Raw genomic sequence first — 22,965 nt, 5'->3', positions numbered from 1 at the left:
ACTTCCATTGTGAAGTTGATGTGGTCGTGGATGCTGTTGAGGTGCTCCAGGAACTCTTCTAACTTTTCTTGTCCATGTGGCCAAATAACGAAGGTATCATCGATGTAGTGGTAAAAACAGCTCAGCTTTGCAGCAGCTGTGTCAAGGCGATGTCTTCGAAATGCTCCATAAAGAGGTCTACTACTACTGGAGCTAATGGACTTCCCATCACCATGCCATCAGTTTGGTTAAAATATTCTCCATCATGCAAGCATTTTGAAGACATTGAAGTAAACGACAGAAATCGGCGGGAAGAAGCAATATTAGAGAACGCACTCATCACTGTCAAATGACTGGGCTGCAATGCGACTTCGATCCCACCGTACCCTGTGCCGTGCCGATGACGCAGACACTTCTGGCGCAGCCGGGACATGAATTGCCATCTACCGCCTAAGCCTCAGGGTGCCAGGGGCATACCACTACACCTTGTGCCCGGGATCATGACACAGCTCACAGCCTGATGTCCCCATAGCTGTTGCTGCCAGCCACAATCACTGCGGCCAGGAAACAGCGAAAGCACAGCAGCAGAACACTCGATCAGCAGACAGAGGCTGTCACCTCGGAGGAGGTACCATCGTACTCTCTTCTTGTAATCGAGCCTTGGTAAACTAGTTAAGATAGACCACCTTAGAGTCCCCAAATTCTCTCTCGGCAGAGAATCCAAGCGCACACTAAGCTATCGGATCCATCCTGTTATATTAAAGACAGTGGATGGTAATATTGCAGGTGCAGTCTTTCACCCTAATTATATACACTGGAGTTCTGTGTTTTTTTTCCTGTCACTTGGGACTTTGTCTGAGCAACAGATTTGTCATAAAAGTGATAAAAGTGGTCAGTGCTGAAGAATATTGTCTGGAAAACCAAATTTTGTTTCCATCTGGACATGGCGACTTAACTGTTAGCAACTTGTTCAGCTGCTCTAGTAGACCAGGGATTTAAATTCCCGTGTCCTGTGTAGAGGAGTTTGAATGATGATCGAGAAACGGTATATCTGTGCAGTCCTCAGGGGTGAATGATATTTCAAACGCAAAATTTAAAACTTCAGCTTCCTTTAGTTGTTTGCTGTTGCTACGCCATATTGAATGGAAGCCATTAAACTGCTTAGCAATTTTAGATAGAACCAGAATTGTCTAAGTTTTTCAGCAATGTCTTTCACTATTGTATGCTTCACGCTTTCTTTTTGTAGATGTGTGAAATTTTAACTTTTGCTTCTAGGCATTTCTGAGGTATTTTTTGAGCTCAAGCTGCAACAGTTTTTTACATTTTCCAAATTTTGTTATTATGTAGCTCTAGGTTTCCTCTGTTCTTAATCCACTTAATCAGCACACATGTCAAATTTAGTCAGTCAGTTTAAACTTTGTCCTTAATTCCATTACGTCCATTCATTGTCTGAGTGGGAACAGCAGCTGTTATTTTCCCAAGTGCGTACATCTCTACTGTATCACTTAATGATGGTGTCCTGTTCGTTAAAATTTTTGGATCTCTGGCTGGGACTACTGAGGCATGCCACCATCAGGAAAAACAAAACTTGGTATTCTATGCATCACAACACAGTGTGTTAGATCTCATAACTGGATAACTAGGTTAGAGAATTTACAAAGGGAAATGGACAGATTGAAGTAAAGTATAGTAGAAATTAGTGAAGTGTGGTGACAGAAAGAATGAGACTTAAGATAGGTGTGTGCAGGATTACAAACACGAGATCAAATAGCGGTAACACAAAAGTAGGTTTGGTAATGCATAATATATAAGGCAGTCAAATGAAAATGAGACACATGGAAAAAAAGGTAAGTAAACTGTTCATTATTTCAGTAGTAATCACCAGAACTGTTAATATGTTTATCCCACTGAGAGACAAGATGGTCAGTGCCCTCATGGAATAATGTTTGCCGTTGCCTACAGAACCAGGATTGTACAGAGGTGTGCATCTCTTTGTCTGAAGAAAACTGATGGTCACAAATATCTTTCTTCAGGCCTTGAAGGATATAGAAATCACACAGGAAGAGATTGAGACGGTATGGGGGATGTGTAATGGCTTCCCAGTAAAACTTTTACAGTGGAGTCAAAACAACCTCGGCAACGTGTGCATAGGCGTTCTCCTGTGAGAGAATGATGCTGTCTGTCCATATTCTTGGGTGTTTGGACTTGATTGTGAACTTCAGTTATTCCAAAGTGCCCATGTACTGCTGTGCGTTTTGTGTTCTAGAATGTCAATGGGCAGCTGGTCTTTGCAGTCAAAGAAAAAAGGTCATGTGACTTTCTAGGAGCTGATGTTACACAGCTTTGGATTTTTTGGTGGGGGTGAATCAGTGTGCTTCCATTGTTGGCTCTGACACTTGCTATCAGGCTAAAAATGACACCGTCTTGTTCCGTGTCTGCAGTAAAAAATTGCAGTACACCTTACTTTTCCTCGTCGCCAGCCTCTGTAGTGAAGTTGGATGCACGTGACTTGCTGACATTGTGTTGAGCAGATCTAACAAATGGCACAATAGTGAATTTTGAAGCCATTCCTTTCAAATTCCCAGTAGATGGCACTTGTACATGTGCACCTACCTGCATTACTGACATCTGCACTTCGTTATATATCATCTCGTTTTAATGTGATTGCATCTTATAGTAATGTGGGTAAGCTGCTATGAACAGTGTAGTGAAGGCATTATAGTAGTCAAGAGAGAAAAAACTAACACCCGTCACAGTAGTGAAAGTTTATACGCCAACTTGTTTCACAAATAAGAAATTTGGAACAGTCTGTGATGAAATTAAAGAATCTTGTTTCCGAAAAGCAATTAGTGTGTGAAAGAGAAACCACTAAAATTAGGTCCATACTATAGATTTCAGAGGAGGAGAGAAAGAGTAGCAGTCAAACAATGAATAGTTTGTGGGAAAGGGAGAAAAGTGGTGATCAAGATGCCTCGGGTAACCTAAAGTTCCACACAGTACGCAGTTGGCAATTCAGGATGACAAAAAAAAGAAATTATTCAGATAATTTAATTGTGATGGGGTATTGGAATTCTGTAGCAGGAAACAGAATAAAACGAAAAATTGTAGGATAACATGGATTGGGGGAAAGGAGTGGAATAGGAAACTACCTTATACAATTTAGATTGATGGAAGAAGACTGTAAATGGGGAAGAAACCTTAAGACATCGGAAGATTTCAGATAGGGTACATAATAGTAAGACAGATTTCAAAATGAAACTAGATTAGAGAGTGGGACACTAAAAGTTGGAAATGTCTTGTGGTATTTGGGCTGTAAAAGAATTGATGGCAAAATGTTAAGAAATGTCTTCTGAAGAGATTTGTCAGGAGTGTACCTATGTACGTTAGTGAAATGTAGACGCTAAGCAATTCACATTAGAAGAGAAATGTGGTGCTACAGAGTAGATGGTTAGATTAACAGATGAGGCGGCACTGAATCAAACTGAGGAAAAAAGAAATGTATGGCACAACTTGAATGAAAGAAGGGACTGGTTGTAAGACACATCCTGAGGCCTCAAGGAGTACCATAAGTGCAACTGCAATTGAGGAGCATCTGTTGAGAGGCCAGACAAATGTGCAGTTCCTGAAGAGAGGCATTTTCAGGAGTCATAAGGGCACGATCAATCGATCTGATGTCGTAACATCAGCCAACTTGGCCCTACCGAGTGAGGTGGTGCAGTGGTTAGCACACTGGACTCTCATTCTGGAGGACGACGGTTCAATCCCACGTCTGGTCGTCCTGATTAAGGCTTTCCGTGATTTCCCTAAATCGCTTCAGACAAATGCCGGGATGGTTCCTTCGAAAGGGCACAGCCGAATTCCTTCCTCATCCTTCCCTTATCTGATGAGACCAATGGCCTCGCAGTTTGGTCTCTTTCCCCAAATAACCCAACATGGCCATGCTGTGCTGGTACTGCAGCACATGCAGCTGTACTATTTGATTAAATGATGATGGCATCTGCACGGGTAAAATATTCTGGAGGTAAAATAGTTCCCCATTCGGATCTCTGCACAGAGCCTACTCGGGAAAATGTCGTCATTGGGACAAATAAAACTGAAATTCTACTCTCGCTGTGTAATGCTAGGTACGTTAAGCAGGCAGGTAGGCCAGAAAATTAAAAAACGGAAATATATAGTTCGAAGTTAGATATAAGGGTGGAGGGATTACTGAAGTTCAGTGGCAGGAGGAACAAGACTTTGTCACGTCACTAATCCTACCTGTTACGAAATAATCCTTGACAGTTGTGCAGTTTCACTGGATCACCACCTGAAAATGGTATTGTAGGATTTATCCTTAAAATGAATAGTCAGAAGCTGCTTTTGGCAGTTCAAAATTGGAAGTTTACCAATCGTTAATTGTGTCCTTAACATCCTAATGGCAATGAGTGTCTCACAGTAGAGTAGTTACTATGGACATACCCAGAGCTTAACCCCTTAGCATACAATGTTGAGAGAGATGTAGCTTGCCAACCTGGCCAAACATCAACTAGACATATCAGAGACGTAGTACATTTACCGCGCCAAACAAGCGCATGTCGTATGAGAGATGTCATCGGTCAGCCCGCACCAAATGTAAACAGAACATCTGACACGTTGCGGAGCAGATAGTGCACAAGGCATACATGAAGTGTTCTTCGCCGCATTCGGACCTGCCGACATCACAAAAATACCTTCACAATGTTCCCGATGTGTAGCACATGTGTTCACGAGGAAAGGGAGATAGATATCTGGTGGCATAGCCAACAATGATTTTACAGGATATTTTGACAGCAACAGTGACAGTGGTAGCGACGTTTCGCCCCCTGTACGAAAATTGTGTAAGTGGCCGGTGATCGAAAATGATACTGACAGAGGAGAGCAAACCTACCAGCAACAATGACTCGTGGACGTGGCAAAAGAAAGGCAATGAACCAACAATCTGGACATATACAGAAAATCCTGGAAAGCTTTACAGCACATGAGTACAAGCGTAAGAGAATTCGACGTTTTCTATGTAATATTTAATAGTACATTTTGGGAAATCATCGTAACTGAGACGAATAGATAGGCACAAGACATACTCAACAATGAACAGAAGAGACAAAAAATAGACCAAAAATGGTCAATCAGCTGTAACAAAATAAATATACATTGCGCTATGTATAATCATGGCTGAAAGGAAACCATCAATTCAGATGTACTGGTCTAGGATGGCCGTTATAGAAACGTCAATATTTAGGAAGTCGAGGCCATTCAGGAGATTTCTGCACATAAGTAGATTTCTGCATCTAGCGAATAACAGTTAGCCGACAACACAGTTAAGCTGTACAAACTAAGGCCAGTCATAGATATGTTCAGTCAAAAATTTAAGGAAGTGTACACAGTGCAAGAGTATATTGCCATTGATGAATCATTAATGAAATTTAAGGGGCGCTTATCCTGCAAACAACATAACCCATAAAAAGGAGCGAGGTTTTGTATTAAAATTTATAAATTGTGTGAGTCAAGTTCAGGATACTGCTATGATTTTAAGATATACATGTGATGCTAATGGTAGTGCCTCTGAAAGTGTAGTTCTAGAACTATCACAGTCGGTATTACACAAAGGGCATACTCTATATTTAGATAACTGGTTTTCTTCACCAAAACTTTTCAAAACTCTCCTCACCAATAAAACTAATGTGATTGGAACAGTGTGCTCAAACAGAAAAAATATGCCCACATACTTCCTGAAGACAAAATTAAAGAAGGTAGAATATACAATGAGGAGTTGTAATGGAATATTGGCACTAAAATGGAAAGATAAACGAGACGTTTACATTCTTTCCACAAGACATTCAACAGCAGAAATGATTGCCACAGACACACCTCTCCGCAATGCATCGTGGAAACCGAAATGTGTCGCTGAATACAATAGAGGCACGATTGGAATTGATCGCCAAGATCAGATGCTCGCATGCTTCCCTGTGATGAGAAAATGTATGAAAGGATACCGCAAGATATTCTTTTCCCTATTTGTTGTTGCTTTATTTAACATGTACATTTTGTGTTACAAAATACATTGTGGCAAATGACAGAGCTACGCAGAATATACGATTCACATTGCAGAATCACTGTTGAAAACTACACCTTTACTGGAATGTAATCGGAAGGGACGATTAGCATCCAGCGATATACCACAAAGACTGCACATGCAACATTGGGCACATTTTCCGAAACACATTGATCCAACACCATCAAAAGTAGATCCTGCGAGAGCTTGTGTAGTGTGCAAAAAGCATAAGCGACGCAGCGAAACATGGGAATGCAAAAAGTGCAGGATTGCATTACATATACCAGATTGTTTTGAATGATATCATACAATCGAAGACTATTAAATTCGTGTACATGTCATTGTGAAGACGTTGCGTTTGAAAATATGTTTGCCAACGTACTAATGTAACAGGTCTGAGAATGTTTACAACAAAATATTGTATAGTCTTAGATCATCGCATTGTTGTGAATATTATATTAAGATGTATTTCATCAATGTATGTTTGCTTATAAAGGGAAATAAAACGTTTGTGAATATATCGTTGCGTTTCAGACAATGAATGTTTAGTTTCCAATGGGCAACTAATGGTCATTATTTATGATACCTGTAGAAATGTCACGTTACTGGTATCTCACACACGTACTTGCAAATCCCGAGGGCGTCTGCACGACTTCGGACACCACCATACATAGTGCCTTAGCCTGTGTAAGCGCTGGGAATCGTAAGGCGCCTTCCGTACCTTGCAGCCCCTTACGGCTCATGCCAACGGAACTTAAATCGTAAGGCAAATGGTTAATAGTGCTTGTCTTGCCAGAAAAGGAGAGCACACTGTACAGATGAAGTGATAAATAGTTGCTTCACATGCACATTTGTAAATACAAGACATGACAATTAGTATAACCACCAACATTCCTCATATACACATTTTAATAAATACAACAGCTCTTGTCTATAAGGTATACCTACTTAGTCTTGAGGAGATGATGCCTCAGCTGCTTAGTTTTATGTTTTATTCCTGAAGAGGGCTTTCACCACTCTAAGAGCAGGCCACTTAAACTTATCGGCCCATTGAGGGGTCAGCAGAAGACTGTCGCCTCCCCTGCCCAGACTGGGCTGCGGTCGTCTGGGCTCAGTGGCCCAGCCCAGCTGCCACCCTGCCTGCTCTTCCACTCTTCTCCCCACACTCTCACAAGTTCTCTTTGACTTGTTCATCTTGTCTATCTGTGCTGCTCTTGCCCAGTCCATGTTCATAGCCTTTGAGTGTGATACCTCTGGCAAGTGGCAGGGGGTGGGTGATGTATGTACGCTCATTGCAATCTGTTTTCGGGGACTTCCTGCTGCTCCTTGGATGTGGCATCTCACCGGCCCCTCTTCTTATATCCCCCCCCCCTTATCTAACCTTTTGCCCTTTGCTAGACCTCGGGGTTTTCTTCCCCTAGGTTTTGCACGGTGTCTCCTCTCCTCCTCTTGTCTCCTCCTCCTTCGTCATTGGTAGTGGTTGTGGTTTGTTTGGTTCTCTCTTCTCTCTTCTTGCTTCTCTACGCACTCGGCAAATCCTCAGGGTCGTATGTTTGAGGAAGTGGGGAAACGGGGGGGAAACGGAACATGTTACGATCTTTTCGAAATCATGATACACAACAAGACATTAAGAACTTCCAATTTATAGCTTTCGTTAGAGTATGGCAGGAAATGGGAAAAGAAAGTCACTGTGTTGGTAAAAGTGAAAACATCGATGTGAAATTGTAGTTTCTACAGTTGGTCGTCTACTGAAATGAGACACAACACATGAATTGTCTTTTCATGTAACTGTAGTTTATTGAGGTCCTGATTTGGCTAAAAACAGTCACATTCACTCGGAACTCGATCATAATTAGTGTGTGTGTGTGTGTGTGTGTGTGTGTGTGTGTGTGTGTGTGTGTGTGTGTGTGTGTGTGTGTGATTTTTCAACTTACAATTCTGTTCCAGCTGCACGTAATCCAAGACTGTTATGTTGCTATGCAACCATACAATCAAATCTAATTCCAAAATCTGTCTTTTCTCTTGCGAATTGATTGTCTTTCGTAATAGTTAATAAAAAGTCGGTTCAGAATTGTATGCTTTCTCGAAACAACTTCCGATGTAATTATTATTGGTAATAATTCTTTGTTTTAAGTGAAGTCCACATTGATGCAGTAGCGCAATCCCTTCTGTTGTGATATCGCGCCTCGCTGATAAAGTCCGCAAGATGTGACCTTTTTGTTTCACTCTCTCTCTTCCTTTTACCACTCAAAGGACTCAATTAATTAATTAATTGATTAATTAGAATTGCCCTCTACGCAATCAGTTAGGACCAAAACACGAAATTCACTTATCGCGCAGCAGAGTAACTTGATAGTGCTAACACCTGTCTTTATCAAAGAACAAATATACTTCTTCACTGTCAAGTCTATGTCAAATCACTATTATATCACTGTGAATACGATATAATAGTCATACGATTTTTACTCATATCTTACATTAATATTGGGTACATACATTTAGATATATATTTAAAAAAAAAAATTTTGATTCAGCGTGACGTCGCGCATTAACACTTGCTGTTACTCTACCAACCCAACATGACACTACGCTTTTCTGGGAATCAAAACTTTGCTGTTAAATTACTTTCGGAGCATTTCTTTCTTTTACCACGATTGACACGTTACGTAAGGTTACAATGGTAAGCCATCTCTGATGTACAATCATGTAGACCTATATTTTCAAGTAAAAAGGGACTGATTACCTAGTAGTTTGGTCCCTTTAATCATCCAGCCACTCAGTCTTGATGAAACAAATCTAAATTTTGTCACTAATGTGCCCTGAAGCTAAATTGAACAACGGCGGAGACAAGATCAGCTCTGTATGCTACTGATAACAAGCCTGGGTAGAAGCTAAAGTAAAATAAACTGAAATGGTGCGAACTTTGACCTAATGTGAAGATACTGTTCAACTTCTTTAATTTGTAATAGTTCATAAATTCCGTAGGTAAGAATTTCTGTATTTCACTGGCAAACATAATAATAATAATAATAATAATAATAATAATAATAATAATAATAATAATAATAATAATAATAATAATAATAATATTATTATTATTATTACTATTATTATTACTATTATTATTATTATTATTATTACTATTATTATTACTATTATTATTATTATTATTATTATTACTATTATTATTACTATTATTATTATTATTATTTATTTATTTATTTCTTGTCTCAGACGTTATGTCTGGTTAAAAATGGTGACGCGGACCTTGATCAAGCGTGACTTCCTTTTAACTGTATGGTATATGTTACATTGCATTTAGGAACTGTCGGGTAATTGAACAAGTGTCAATAAATACAGATTTCTGTAGTTGTATATATAAGTTTGGATGTAGCTGTATTGCACTGATGTACTGGTGGATATTGTGTGGTATGACTCCTGTAGTTGATAGTATAATTGGTATAATGTCAACTTTATCCTGATGCCACATGTCTTTGACTTCCTCAGCCAGTTGGATGTATTTTTCAATTTTTTCTCCTGTTTTCTTTTGTATATTTGTTGTATTGGGTATGGATATTTCGATTAGTTGTGTTAATTTCTTCTTTTTATTGGTGAGTATGATGTCAGGTTTGTTATGTGGTGGTGTTTTATCTGTTATAATGGTTCTGTTCCAGTATAATTTGTATTCATCGTTCTCTAGTACATTTTGTGGTACATACTTGTATGTGGGAACATGTTGTTTTATAAGTTTATGTTGTAAGGCAAGGTGTTGATGTATTATTTTTGCTGGGGTATTCTGTATTTGCTAGTATTGTACATCCGCTTGTGATGTGATCTACTGTTTCTATTTGTTGCTTGCAAAGTCTGCATTTATCTGTTGTGATAAAGGACTTAATGAGTCTCCTTGGTATATTCCACACTTAATCTGTATTGACTGTGATGTGATATTATTTGAATTTGTTTGGATATTAAGTGTGGTTTTCCAATTTTTCATTACTATGTTTAGGAACTGTATCAATTTAGGATCTACTCTGTATATTTCCAATATTTGTACTAACCATGAGTGGGGTACACTATCAAAAGCTTTTTGGTAATCAATGTGTGCATAGTGTAGCGACCTTTGTTTAGTTTTAGCTTAATATGTCACCTCTGCATCTATTATCAGTTGCTCTTTACATCCTCGTGCTCCTTTGCAACAGCCTTTTTGTTCTTCATTTATAATTTTGTTCTGTGTTGTATGTGTCATTAATTTCTGTGTAATGACTGAAGTTAATATTTTGTATATTGTTGGTAGGCATGTTATGGGGCGATATTTAGCTGGGTTTGCTGTGTCTGCTTGATCTTTAGGTTTCAGATAAGTTATTCCATGTGTAAGTGTATCAGGGACTGTGTATGGGTCTGCAATGTAACTGTTAAATAATTTAGTTAGATGTGAATGTGTTGAGGTGAATTTCTTTAGCCAGAAATTTGCTATTTTATCTTTTCCAGGGGCTTTCCGATTGTGCATAGAATTAATTTCTCGGGTGACTTCATGTTGCAAAATTATCACTTCAGGCATTTGTGGTATCATCTTGTATGTGTCTGTTTCTGCTTGTATCCACTGTGCATGTCTGTTATGGTGTACCGGATTTGACCATATGTTGCTCCAGAAGTGTTCCATATCTGTGGATTGTCTATTTTAATGTGCGTCTTATCTATTGTCTGGTAAATTTTATTTTGGTTTGTATTGAATGTTTGGTTTTGTTTCCTTCTGTTTTCACTTCTTTTGTATCTTCTAAGTCGTTTGGGCAATGGTTGTAATTCCTGTTTCTTTTCATCTAATTGCTCTATCGCTTCTTGTTGAGAGATTTTATGTAACCTTTTTCGTTTTTTGTCTGATACTTTATTTCTTATAAATTGTGTTAGCTGTCCGATGTCTTTTCTCAGTTTTTCTATTCTGATCTGTAGCCTGTGTTGCCATGCTGGTTTTGTGGGTTTCTTCTGTGTGTTGGTCAGTTCTGATCTCCATGGGCTTTATTATTAGTATTATTTGTTTATATATTATTTCTCATGAGCAGCGTCTATTAGAATATGCAGTACTAAATTGTGCTTAAGCAGTTGGGACTCTCGGGTTTATGACCATGAGATCCATATTGTGTATTGAAATTTAGTTATTAATAATTTGGTAATTTTAATCAGGCATTCCTGCTCATCAATATGAGGGTCAGCTGATTAAAGAAAATCGGGCAATCAAATGTATACCAACAGATCCCAGAAATTTACAGCAATTTAGCTCTAATTGGCATGTATGAAATTTAACTTTCGATTGCCACCATTCCTGATGAAACCAATGGTCTCCTCATCGAAACGAGGCCAACAACTGAAGTGATTATAGTAACTTTTTGTAGGGATTTGTTTCTACAAACGTGATAATTTGTATAACATTTGATTAATGTAGGAACTCTAACATCGCAATTTTGAAAAGAAAATTAGCAAACATTTTGTATAGACCTAAATATGTGAAATAGGACTGCCTACAAAACACCATTACGGGAGTCGACCTGCTTTTTCATGGCTTCTCATCAGGTGAGTGAAGGGTTATAAATAAAAAATCGAACAGGGCTAATACAGGATTAGGTCTAACAATGAATAAGAAAACAAGAATGTGGATAAGCTGCTATGAACAGCACAGTGAACACATTGTCACAGCCAAGATGGGCACAAAGCGAACACCCACCACAATAATACAAATTTATATACCAACTATCTCTGCAGATTCAAGATAAGTATGAGATAAGACATTATGTAATAGTTGACAGAGATGAAAATTTGTGATGGAGTGGAATTTGGTAGTAGAAATAGGAAGAAAAAGAAAAATACTAGGTTTATGTGAGCTGGGGAGAAAGGAATGAAGTAGGAATCCACCTGGTAAAATTGTACAGAGAGCATAATTTAATCATTGCTAACACTTGGTTTAAGAATCGTGAGAAAGAGATCTGGAGTCATGGGAATGTTCTAGATTGATTATGTAATGGTGAGATGGGGATTTCGGAACAAGATCTGAAACTATAATACATTTTAAGGGGCACTATTTGAGGTTATCAGTAGCAGATTTAAACTGAAGAAATTGCAAAAATCTAAGATATTAAGGAGATGGGGCCTGGATAAACAGAAAGAATCGGAGGCTGTTGAGAGTTTCAGTGGGAGCATTAGGCCGACAATTGGCAGGAATGGGAGAAAAGAATACAGTAGATGATGAAATTAGATATCACTTGATATCACATTAGATATTGAATCTAATTGATGAAATTAGAAAATATAAAAGTACTTCAAGTGAAGCAGCTGAAAAGGGAATACAAACATCTAAAAAATGACATTCACAGGAAGTGCAAAATGGCAAATCGAGAATGGCTAGGAGGCAAGTATAAGAATATAGAATCATACACCACAAGGAGGGGAAAAAGAGAAAGCTGAAAGGTGGAAGGAGTACAAGGGATATGAACCTGAAGGCAGTATTATAGAAAGGGAAGAGGATGTAGAAGATGAGATGGGAGATGTGAGACTGCAAAAAGAATTGACAGAGCACCAAAAGATATAAGCTACACCAAGGCTCCTGGAGTAGAGAACATTGTCAGAACTGCTGATGTCCCTGGAACAGCCAGCTATGACAAAACTCTCCTATCTCCTGTGCAAGATGTATGAGACAGGTGAAATATCCTTATTGTCAGATGTCAAACAGGATATAATTATTTCAATTCCAAAGAAAGCCAGTGCCAGCAGATGTAAACTTTACCTATTTATCAGGTAGACACACACAAACAAACACATACACACAAAATTCAAGCTTTCGCAACAAACTGTTGCCTCATCAGGAAAGAGGGAAGGAGAGGGAAAAGACGAAAGGATGTGGGTTTTAAGGGAGAGGGTAAGGAGTCATTCCAATCCCGGGAGCGGAAAGACTTACCTTAGGGGGGAAAAAAGGACGGGTATACACTCGATGTCTGCTTGTGTGTGTGTGTGTGTGTGTGTGTGTGTGTGTGTGTGTGTGTGTGTGTGTGTGTGTGTGTGTGTGTGTGTATACCCGAGTGTATACCCGTCCTTTTTTCCCCCTAAGGTAAGTCTTTCTGCTCCCGGGATTGGAATGACTCCTTACCCTCTCCCTTAAAACCCACATCCTTTCGTCTTTTCCCTCTCCTTCCCTCTTTCCTGATGAGGCAACAGTTTGTTGCGAAAGCTTGAATTTTGTGTGTATGTTTGTGTGTCTGTCGACCCGCCAGCACTTTCATTTGGTAAGTCACATCATCTTTGTTTTTAGATATATATTTCCTACGTGGAATGTTTCCCTCTATTATTACCTATTTATCAGTTTAATAAGTCATGTTTGCGAAATACTAACATGAACGAAACGACTGGCATAAGCTGGCCTCTAGGAAGACCAGTTTGACTTCTGGAGAAATTTTGGAACAAGAGGCAATACTGACACTAAGATTTTTCTTAGAAGATGGGTTAAGGAAAGGCAGACCCACATTAATAGCATTTCTAGACTTAGAGAAAGCTTTTGACTATGTTGACAGGAGTCCTCTTTGAAATTATGAAGGTAGCAAGGGTAAAATATAGGGAGTAAAGTTTGTTTACAATTTGTACAGAAAATGGAAGGCAGTTATAAGAATTGAGGGAAAGGAAAGCAGTGGTTGAGAAGGGGCATTGTCAATGCTATTCAATCTGTACATTGATCGTGCAGTAATGGAAACAACGTAAAAATTTAGAAAAGGAATTCCAGTTCAGAGGAAAATCCTTGAGATTTGCTAATGACATTCTGGTAGAGGCAGCAAATGACTTGGGAAGAACAGACTGGACAGCATTGCAGAGGAGAATATAAGAGTAACATTAACAGAAGCAAAACAAGGGCATTGGAATGTGGTCAAATCTGGTGATGCTAAAGTGATTACATTAGGAAGTGAGACACTTAAAGTAGTAGAGGAGTTTTGCTATTTGGGCAATAAAATAACTGATGGCAAAAGTAGAGAGGATATAAAATGTATAACAACAATGGCACGAAAGGTATTTCTGAGGTCGAGAAATCTGTCAACATCAAATATAAATTCAAATGTTACGAAGTCTTCCTGAATGTATTTGTCTGGAGTGCAACCGTGTACCCAAGTGAAACATGGTCAGCAAGCAGTTCAAACAAGAAAATAGCTTTTGAAATGGGAAGGTGCAGAATAATGCTGAAGGTTAGATGGGGAGGTCATGTGGCCAATGCGGTGTTACTGATTAAAGTTAAGGAGAAAATAAATTTCTGGCATAACTTGACTAAAAGAAAGGATTCGTTGAGACGACACATTCTAAAGAGCTGACATTTTTTGCACCTTGTGCTGATCGTCTGTGACATCATCCTGGATTCACACCCCTTTTTTTGGGGCGGAAGGAGGGGGGGGGGGGGGGAGGAGAAGGGGGCAGAACAATTGAAGTCATCATATTCAAAGACTGCTTATTAGGTGTCTGCTTCCACAGTTCTTGTGTGTGTGCACATGTGTGTTTTACTGATGTAGGCTGTGGCCAAAAGCTGTTAATTGTGCTTGTCTACTACCTGACATATCTCTTTTTATGTTTAGTAATCTTCCTTTTCCTACATTGTTGATATTTCTACCAGGAGTTTCCACTGTTTAACTTAAGACACCATTAGATTCACTATTACGGGTGACTAGTTTAGTTTCATGTATTGCTATAGTGCTGTTATTGCTGATCATTGATGTCTTGTGTTATTTTTAGAATCACATTCGATGCTGTACGGACTGTTTGTGTTCGTAATTGCGGTTTTCGTTGTAATTTACGTCATCACAATATTCTGTGCTGGGATTTTTGGTAGAAACTTTAGTGTCGGGAATAAGCACATCTCACTCGGAATGAAAGGCAGCGCTGAACCGCACACTGAGAGGATGCCGGCACTACTGGAACCTGCTGCACAAAATCAGGTACGGCATAAAAGCTTTTTCTTCCACCTCCCTACCATTTGAGGTAGATCAAATTGAGAAATTCTTGTTTATTAATAAGTAAAGCAACTTATTTCCTGCAAAGGAAATATGGGGGTGTACATAAAGTCCGGGAACAGTTTAGATTATTTATTGCACAAGAACCAAACATTGTACAGATATCATACGTATGTCATTTTGAAGAGAAACCCCGGAAGCTTTTTTTTTTTTTCCTCCCTCCCCCACAGTGTAGTTTGGTAATTTGCCGATAGTCGGCACTAGTCACGAACGCGTTGAGTTCAGATGCGGAGCGAGCTTTCTGTGTGTTGGAGTTTGACAAAAACAATTGTGCTACAGCTGTTAAAGGGATGTGTAGAATAAAGTCCGGTACAGAGCCACCAACAAGGAAGGCCGTTTACTGCCTCTACCACGTGATGTAGCAGAGCTCCGGGAGAGAATACGGGAAGTGACTGCCACAGTCGACGATACCATGTTGGGACGTGTATGGCAAGAATTCGATTATTGTATTGACATCTGCCAGGTCACTCACGGTTCGCATATCGAATGTTTGTAAAAAAAAAAAAGCTTTGAATTTCTGTTCAAAATGCGATATGTATGACACCTGTACAATGTTCAGTTCTTGTCCAATAAGTAATTGAAAGTGTTCCCGAACTTTATGTACACCGTGTATATACTCTGCATTTTCCAGTGCTTTAATACTAGTGTTAAATCTGACCTGGTGCAAATTTTATCAATGTCGGAGCAAAGTATTTATAAACAAGAGAAATATTTATGTGAAAAAGTAAACAATCAATTAAGTGTTGAAGTTGAGTGTCTCCCTCATACCTCGACAGAAGCCTTTCTGCTAAAATGCAGCCCTCCACTTCGACGTTGTGTACCACACGAGGAGAGCTGAGTGGGTGGCAGCTTATTTCTAACAGAAATACTCCACATGACAAAAGCAGTGAAGCACCATCTCTGGTGTAGATTCGTTCACCAATTTGGTTGGGAAAGTCATCAGAAAGTCATCGTATCCTCTCCTGAGGCGAGGTGGTTGACAACTGTCATAACTGGTCCTAGACATCCTGAATACTGGTGCACAGGTGCAGCTAACACCTGAGCTGCTCCCAGGCATGTTCTACCAGGGACAGGTGTGGTGATCTCACTAGCTGTGAGGATAACACAGTTTGTGGAGGTGCGTGCCGTGTGTGGGTGTGCGTAGTCCTGTCGAAAAATGGCATCACAATACTGTCACGTCGGAGGTAACACGTGAGGACGTGGTACGTACTTGATGTATTATTGTGCTGTCAGAGTTCCCTTAATCACTAAAAACTGTGATCTAAAATCGTACCAGATTGCCCCCTTCACGATGAGGAGTGACACTATTATACCTCTCAGAAACATTGGAAGAATGTTACCTTTCACCAGGTGGTGGTGGTGGTGGTGGTGGTGGTGGTGGTGGTGGTGGCTACATTAAAGAATAGGATGATTTCAGGAGGGTATACATAGGCGATGACACATATCAGTATATGTCCGAAAACTGATTTGAGTGGCTCGAGGAAAAGCAAAAGTGATAGGGAACTAAATTTGAGTGAAAGTGAATTGTTTAAGGTAGTGCAGTTGTAGTGTATTATGAAGTATTAATATTTAACAGAATGCCAAAACGTAGTTCTTGCCAGTGGTAAATTGACAAAAGAAGGAAACAGAAAGAGCAGAAAAGAAGTGAAAAAGATGAGGGGGAAGTGTGTTTACCTTCACAATGGAAGAAAATTAACAAATTCAGACAAAACTTAACAGATGAACAAGGAGATGAAATCAGAGAAGAAAAGAGAGTGAAACTCTTGGCAAGCAGTTTTAGAGATACTGCTGAAAAAACAAGGTTACAAAGTGAACTCGGCTGTTACAGTAAATGAAATTCGTCAACTATTTCTGATAGCAATAAATACTCCACCACCTGGAGTGTTCCAGGTTGGCTTGAGCTGTGTGGTGGTTTGTTATACTTCCTCACTCACCAAACACCAAAATAAGTTGCCACCTGAACACTCATGTTACATACAGTGAATGTTGCTTACTGAATATTCAGTCCCCATTAAGTATCTTTAATTGGGGTCCAGATTGTCTGTGCCCTGAATCAGTGTGCCTTCTTCCTTCGTCTTGGCTCACAGGCTGCAGATAAAGCTGCTGAAAATTCTTCTCATTCTTTCACTCTACTACTTAAATAAGAAGATATGTACAATTCACTGTCATTATCTTCAAAATTACAACTCCATACACGATAAATGATCACAGCTACCAACTTGTATACTGTCTCTCTATACTACATACATAACACATCTGATATTCACCGGCCGGAGTGGCTGTGCGGTTCTAGGCACTACAGTCTGGAACAGCGAGACCGCTATGGTCGCAGGTTCGAATCCTGTCTCGGCCGTGGATGTGTGTGATGTCCTTAGGTTAGTTAGGTTTAATTAGTTCTAAGTTCTAGGGGACTGATGACCTCTGAAGTTGAGTCCCATAGTGCTCAGAGCCAGATTTGATATTCAAGTTGATAATTAACGATTACACTACATTTATTATCTTTGACATTTTATATTATTAGATTTCACGGAGCTCCTTCCTCCACACTGCCCCCTCCATGGAACTCCTATTTCCAACTCACCAGGCAGGGTCATCTGACTGCTATCCACTTCAGTACAGTAACTGAATCATTAGCTCTGGTATCAGCACCTGTGATTTAAGACACCTCCGAACAGTGGGATGCTAATCACTTATCGACTACTGTCAGGAAAATTTACACAAGATACCTCTCATTCGAGAATTAGGATGTATCACTACACACCCACAGCATTTAATCTATCCTTTCCAAACACAGTTAGGTACTTTTTAAAAATTTTGGCTGAATTTATTGCCAGCTGTAGCTCACTTTCCATACCTGGAATGACTTGAGATTCAGTGCTTTCTATTACCACTAGGAATTCTGGTTCTTTTCCAACACAGCTATGACAGTTTACAGTTACAATATTGATACCTACCCACTTCCCGTGTTTCCCCTGCACCCTTCGAAACTGAAGCTCTTCCTGCACTTTTGTGAGATCCTCAATCCTAAAAACTACCTAATCCCCTCCATTCAGCCCCTTCTACCCTCTTCCTGCACGTAGTGGACTCCCGACGTATTCGGTTGAACCCGGAAACCCGCGACCCTACGGTGCGAGTCGAGGAATCTGCCACCTACGCGGTCGAAGAACTACCCGAGCCTCCAATTCGGACCCTTCGCTCGACACTCTAGGGGAGGACCACGGTCCGTTCTGTTCGCGGTGCTACAAATAGTGAGCTTCGTCACCATCTGGGAAGCAAAACTGGCAGTCTTTAATACTTCAGCTATCCGCCCGAAACTAGAATCGCTTCCTATCTAAAGCGATACGTTATGTTAGTACAGACACGAGACACCACCTGCAGTTAGCTGCACCCCGTGCTCTTCACGGCATCTGGAATGACTCCTTCCCCTCCTTCATAGACGTATCCCTAAGAGGGCCTCATTTCGTGCCTAACGTCAGAGTTTCCAACTACCAGTAATACCACCCTCTGCGACTTTGTCCGGCTCGATGACTTCAACTGCAGACGGCGTGTGAACCTGTCGGTCAGACGAACCGGGGAGGCCCTCCGGTTGGGACACTCGGAAAGTCATTCACTGCTAGCCGTACCTCGGAAAGACCTCCCGTTCGTCCATGGGTGAGGGATCGGTGTTAGTGTGGGCAGGCCGCAATCGGGGAGCGCGTGTCTCGTCTCGTGTCGTGCCGGGTGTCCCTCGGATCTCTGCGTCTGCCCCCCCCCCCCCCCCCCCCCCCAGAGATGACTATTTGTTGGCAACAGTCTTGAACTGTGTGACTGAAGCCGACACTGTGAAGGGTCACCAGCTCAGCTCTCATCTGAACACAGCAGTCACACTTCGTACCCGTAGTAAAGACAGTCTGATAAATACAGACATGCACAAAGTATAGGAGTTGAAGCTAAAGAAAAGTGGTGAAATATAAGGTAAGTTACTTTTGATGAGAAGCTGTGTCAACTCTGCTGCAGGTACGAGAGCTACCTCTCGACCGACACACCTGTGGGACAGCTCTGATGCTACTTCCGTGCTCAGACATTTCTGTGTGTATTCTCTCTGCAGGGAACTCTTCAGTCAAATTACAGAGCTGGTCTGATATTCCGTAGATTGACATTTTGTTCCTTAGACGACAGTGTGATCTGTGAAGAATCCCTTCAGGAAGTTGAAGAATGGGGCATCCACCTGGGCATCTCTTGTGGGTAGATGGAATGAGATTGGTTTTAAAAGGCTGTTGTTGGCAGAAACTGAGAGATTCCTGTGCAAAATATTTTTGGTTGTCCAGAAAGATGTTAATGTGCGAGCACAAAACCTGTTATGAAAGTCTAAAACAAAATCCCATTACCAATGTAGTCCTGTAATTGTATGCATCTTGCCTTTGTTGAGCGATTCCAGTTGTTTTGCTGTCGTGTCTCTTGAAAGCTCTCATTTTGGTGTTTGTGATGATTGAAAGGAGGAACCGAATAGCTGTTTGAAAGTGCATATCCCAATAGTATATGATCCTTTAAGGGGAGAGAAATTGAATTTTACTCTTGTATGGTATGTCCTCAATTTTGTTATCAGCTGAAAGTTGTTCAGTAAGTGCATTTGCATTATAACAGCAAATCAAGAAAAGGAACAGGGAATTTCAGTGCTTGCATTTTATATCATAACTACTCTTATTTCACTATGCATTGTTGAGCACTCTACATATTCATCATCACATCATTTGCAAAAGAAGAAATTTCAAACAAATTGCTGCTGATACTAATAAAAAACTAATTCTGCATTTTTATATTTTAGTTCATGATTATTCTATTCTTGTTGCAGGTGGTTGGAAAACCAAACACTGAAATGGCAGTCATTAACCGTGGACATTCTCCTCAACCAGTGATACAGATAATTCATAATTATCCCGTTAAACATATTGATGAGCCTGTTGTTGGAATTGATTGTCAAATTAAGCAAGCTGCTTCTGAGAAAAACATTAACAATAGTGAACTGAAATCGGTAGATTCTGTGGAAGAAGCTCACAAAATTTCTGAGATTACACTAGGCAGTTCTAGTATAAAAGGTGAAACCTCAAAGACATGCGAGTCACAAGACAAAGAGAAGTAGTAAATTTTGTATAAAAATTTAAGTCTACCATCCTGTATGTGTGGCTGTATTGTTACCCAAATGGTGTAGATCACCCTAAAACAGTCCAAAAGTGCCTCCACAAAAGCCACTGTCAACAGGGTGTTGCATTTCAGGCTAAAATTTCCGATACTTCAGAGTTGAAAGAACTTTCTGAAATGCATCAAATTGCGTTGGCCGACATTGTTATTGGTACATGTCTGAAGCCTTTCAGTTTTAATTGTGGAGTTGAGGCATATCTTTGTGCTATGTAAGTTTTATAAGAAGTTGTTCACTAAATGAATCAGAGAAATTGTTGTATGCAGTTTAACACAGTGCTAAAATTATTATTATTATTATTATAAGAAAGGTGTATTCACATTAGTACTTACTAACAAAATTGGAGGAAAGTCTGTCTGACGAGATACTTTTATTCCATAAATAAATGCATTGTCATCTATTATCAGTTAAAATAAAGCTTTTTAATGTTTTCTTTCATATTCATAAAATGAATTCAACTGCAATGTTTGAAATTTTTTACTTATCATATAGAAAGTTGTGTATTTAATTTTTTACTTATCATATAGAAAGTTGTGTATTTTGTGTTCTTAATAGTATTGGAATCGGGTGCATTTCTTAATGATGTCACTTACACCATTTGGTGTGCTCTTGGTGATTGTTAATCGTGGAAAATTTTTTACTATAAGCAGCTGTGATAATGGACACTGGAATGCAACAAATCGGATTAATATACAACACAGTCAGATGGTAGTATGTAAGTTTGTTATAACTTTTTAATTTGTTTACATGTATTTTTATTCATCTCACATGAAACTGTCTTGCATCAGAGGAGAAAACTAAGTGAGACAGGATTGCTGGCCAGTCCTTGCCTGTAGTAGATGAGATGTATAGTAAGAGGGCCACACTGTCTAGCTCTCAGAAGTTGTTTAGTTCCTTTGTAAAACACTAGTAAAGCACATGACAAAGGTAAGATCTCATTTCATATAAACACTGGCACTTCTCTCCCCCGTGTTTTTCATTTAATATTGGACTGATTTACTCATATTGCTTCCTGCAATAGGGGCATATTTCACTATGGAGGAATGAGCTAAATATGTTGAGTAACTCTTTCTCAAAGTGTGAAGAAATCAAATGATACATTCATGACGTATATTAATAATAATGGGTAACATGTAGAAAAGTTCAAGATGACTTTCTCTGGTATTCACTTTTATTAGATTTGTACGAAGTTATTCCAGAAGTGTTTCTGTACACATATTATTAAACACTAATTCCTTGCAATGGCTTATGTCCGAGGACACTGAACAATGATGTAAATTCATTGTAAGGCTATTGTGGTTTATCTCCTGCACTAGTAGCTCGTCCAAGTGAAATGAGCTCAGTTGTTTCACAGATTTAGAGGCCCACCTACATGCCAGTACAAAAAAGGAAATTTCTAAATTCAATCTGGTAGAGAAAAATGGTACAAAGATGTAAAACTTCCTCCAATAATGCGAGGATTTGCTTTGTGTCTGCTCTGAAATGTGCACTAGGTACGGAGATTAACATTCTGTAGCTCTCTGAATCTTCAGAGCAAACAAAAACAACAAATCAAAATGCACTCTTTACTATAAACCTATAAACTGCATATACTGATGGTTTTCCCCATCTTTCTTGTTTTACACCAAGTAAATCTTATTTGCATTGTGATTCCACATCTTCCTGTAGTAAAAAAGTGCTTTAATTTCCAAGGGCTCATTATAATAAAATCCACTTCCTACTGGCTTATTAGTCTTGTCTGACAAGTAATGATTTTTTCAGTGTTTACCATCATAGGCCCTCCCATACCCTCATGTTATTGCTGGCCCTATTTTAACAGGCCATGCTCTCAGTATTCTTACCTCCCCCGGCCAGTTAAACTGTTCCACTTCTTATTTCATTCTGTCTTCTCTCTACTGCTGCCCGGTTATATTATATCCTAAAGCAGGGAAAAACAAATGTGGGCAGGCAACCAACCATCTACAAATAAATGTATTCCTCACAGGGGCATTTGGACTAACTTTCACTCCTTTCAGTGCGCGCGCGCACACACACACACACACACACACACACACACACACACACACAAATGTGGATATGCAATCTTTTTAAATGTACCATCCACGAGCCACCTCCAGCAAGGAGAATGGTTTTGTTTGTTTCCACTTATCTCGTTACAATAATCTTCCATACTTCAGAGAGATGAGACTGCTGAAACTCACCCTGCTCTGTAGGGGAAATGTTACTAAAATATTTGATTCCTGTTGTTTTCTCTGTGTGTTCGAGGCATGTTTTTCAGGTGCCTTAGCACCCAAAAACAAACCAGGTTATAAAAAATGTTAGTGTTTAAACAATAAAAATTTTTCATTTGGCACATTGATTGTGACTTTTATGCTTTTATTGTAAATACTATGACAAAATATTGTTACAAATTAATGTATAAATTGTAAATAACTGAAATTGCATCACCAATTTGAAATGTATGCCTTTTGTGTTATTTTTTTGTACAATAAATTTGTTTACATTACTCTGACCTCGTTTCATTTACGGCATGTCATTCTCAGTGAATCTTTTTATACTTGCCTGTGATTGGAAGGCATCCAGATTTGAAAAGGTATGGCTCAGAAATTGGTATTTGGCTAATGTTACAGAGAATACAACTGTGTTCAGTGTCGCAAAGTGTGAAGTGTTCAATAATTGGATATTACCAGTGTGCCTGCTCCATTACTTTC

General features: G+C 39.5%; 1 protein-coding gene across 2 annotated transcripts in view; it reads left to right on the top strand.

The window, feature by feature from the left end:
- Nucleotides 1-22,714, top strand: part of LOC124774944 — a 202,443-nt gene extending 179,729 nt beyond the window's left edge. For both annotated transcript variants that reach the window (XM_047249647.1, XM_047249648.1), the window contains exons 7-8: nt 14,801-15,003; nt 19,910-22,714. In XM_047249647.1, coding sequence (XP_047105603.1) covers nt 14,801-15,003; nt 19,910-20,197 — 491 coding nt within the window. In that variant the 3' untranslated portion in view covers nt 20,198-22,714. The remainder of the gene's footprint in view (nt 1-14,800; nt 15,004-19,909) is intronic.
- The last annotated feature ends 251 nt before the right edge of the window (nt 22,715-22,965 follow it).

Source organism: Schistocerca piceifrons, chromosome 2 (assembly GCF_021461385.2).
Source record: "Schistocerca piceifrons isolate TAMUIC-IGC-003096 chromosome 2, iqSchPice1.1, whole genome shotgun sequence".
Classification (NCBI taxonomy): domain Eukaryota; kingdom Metazoa; phylum Arthropoda; class Insecta; order Orthoptera; family Acrididae; genus Schistocerca; species Schistocerca piceifrons.
Note: the sequence above shows the minus strand (reverse complement) of the source record. Positions and strands in the feature narration are given on the sequence as shown.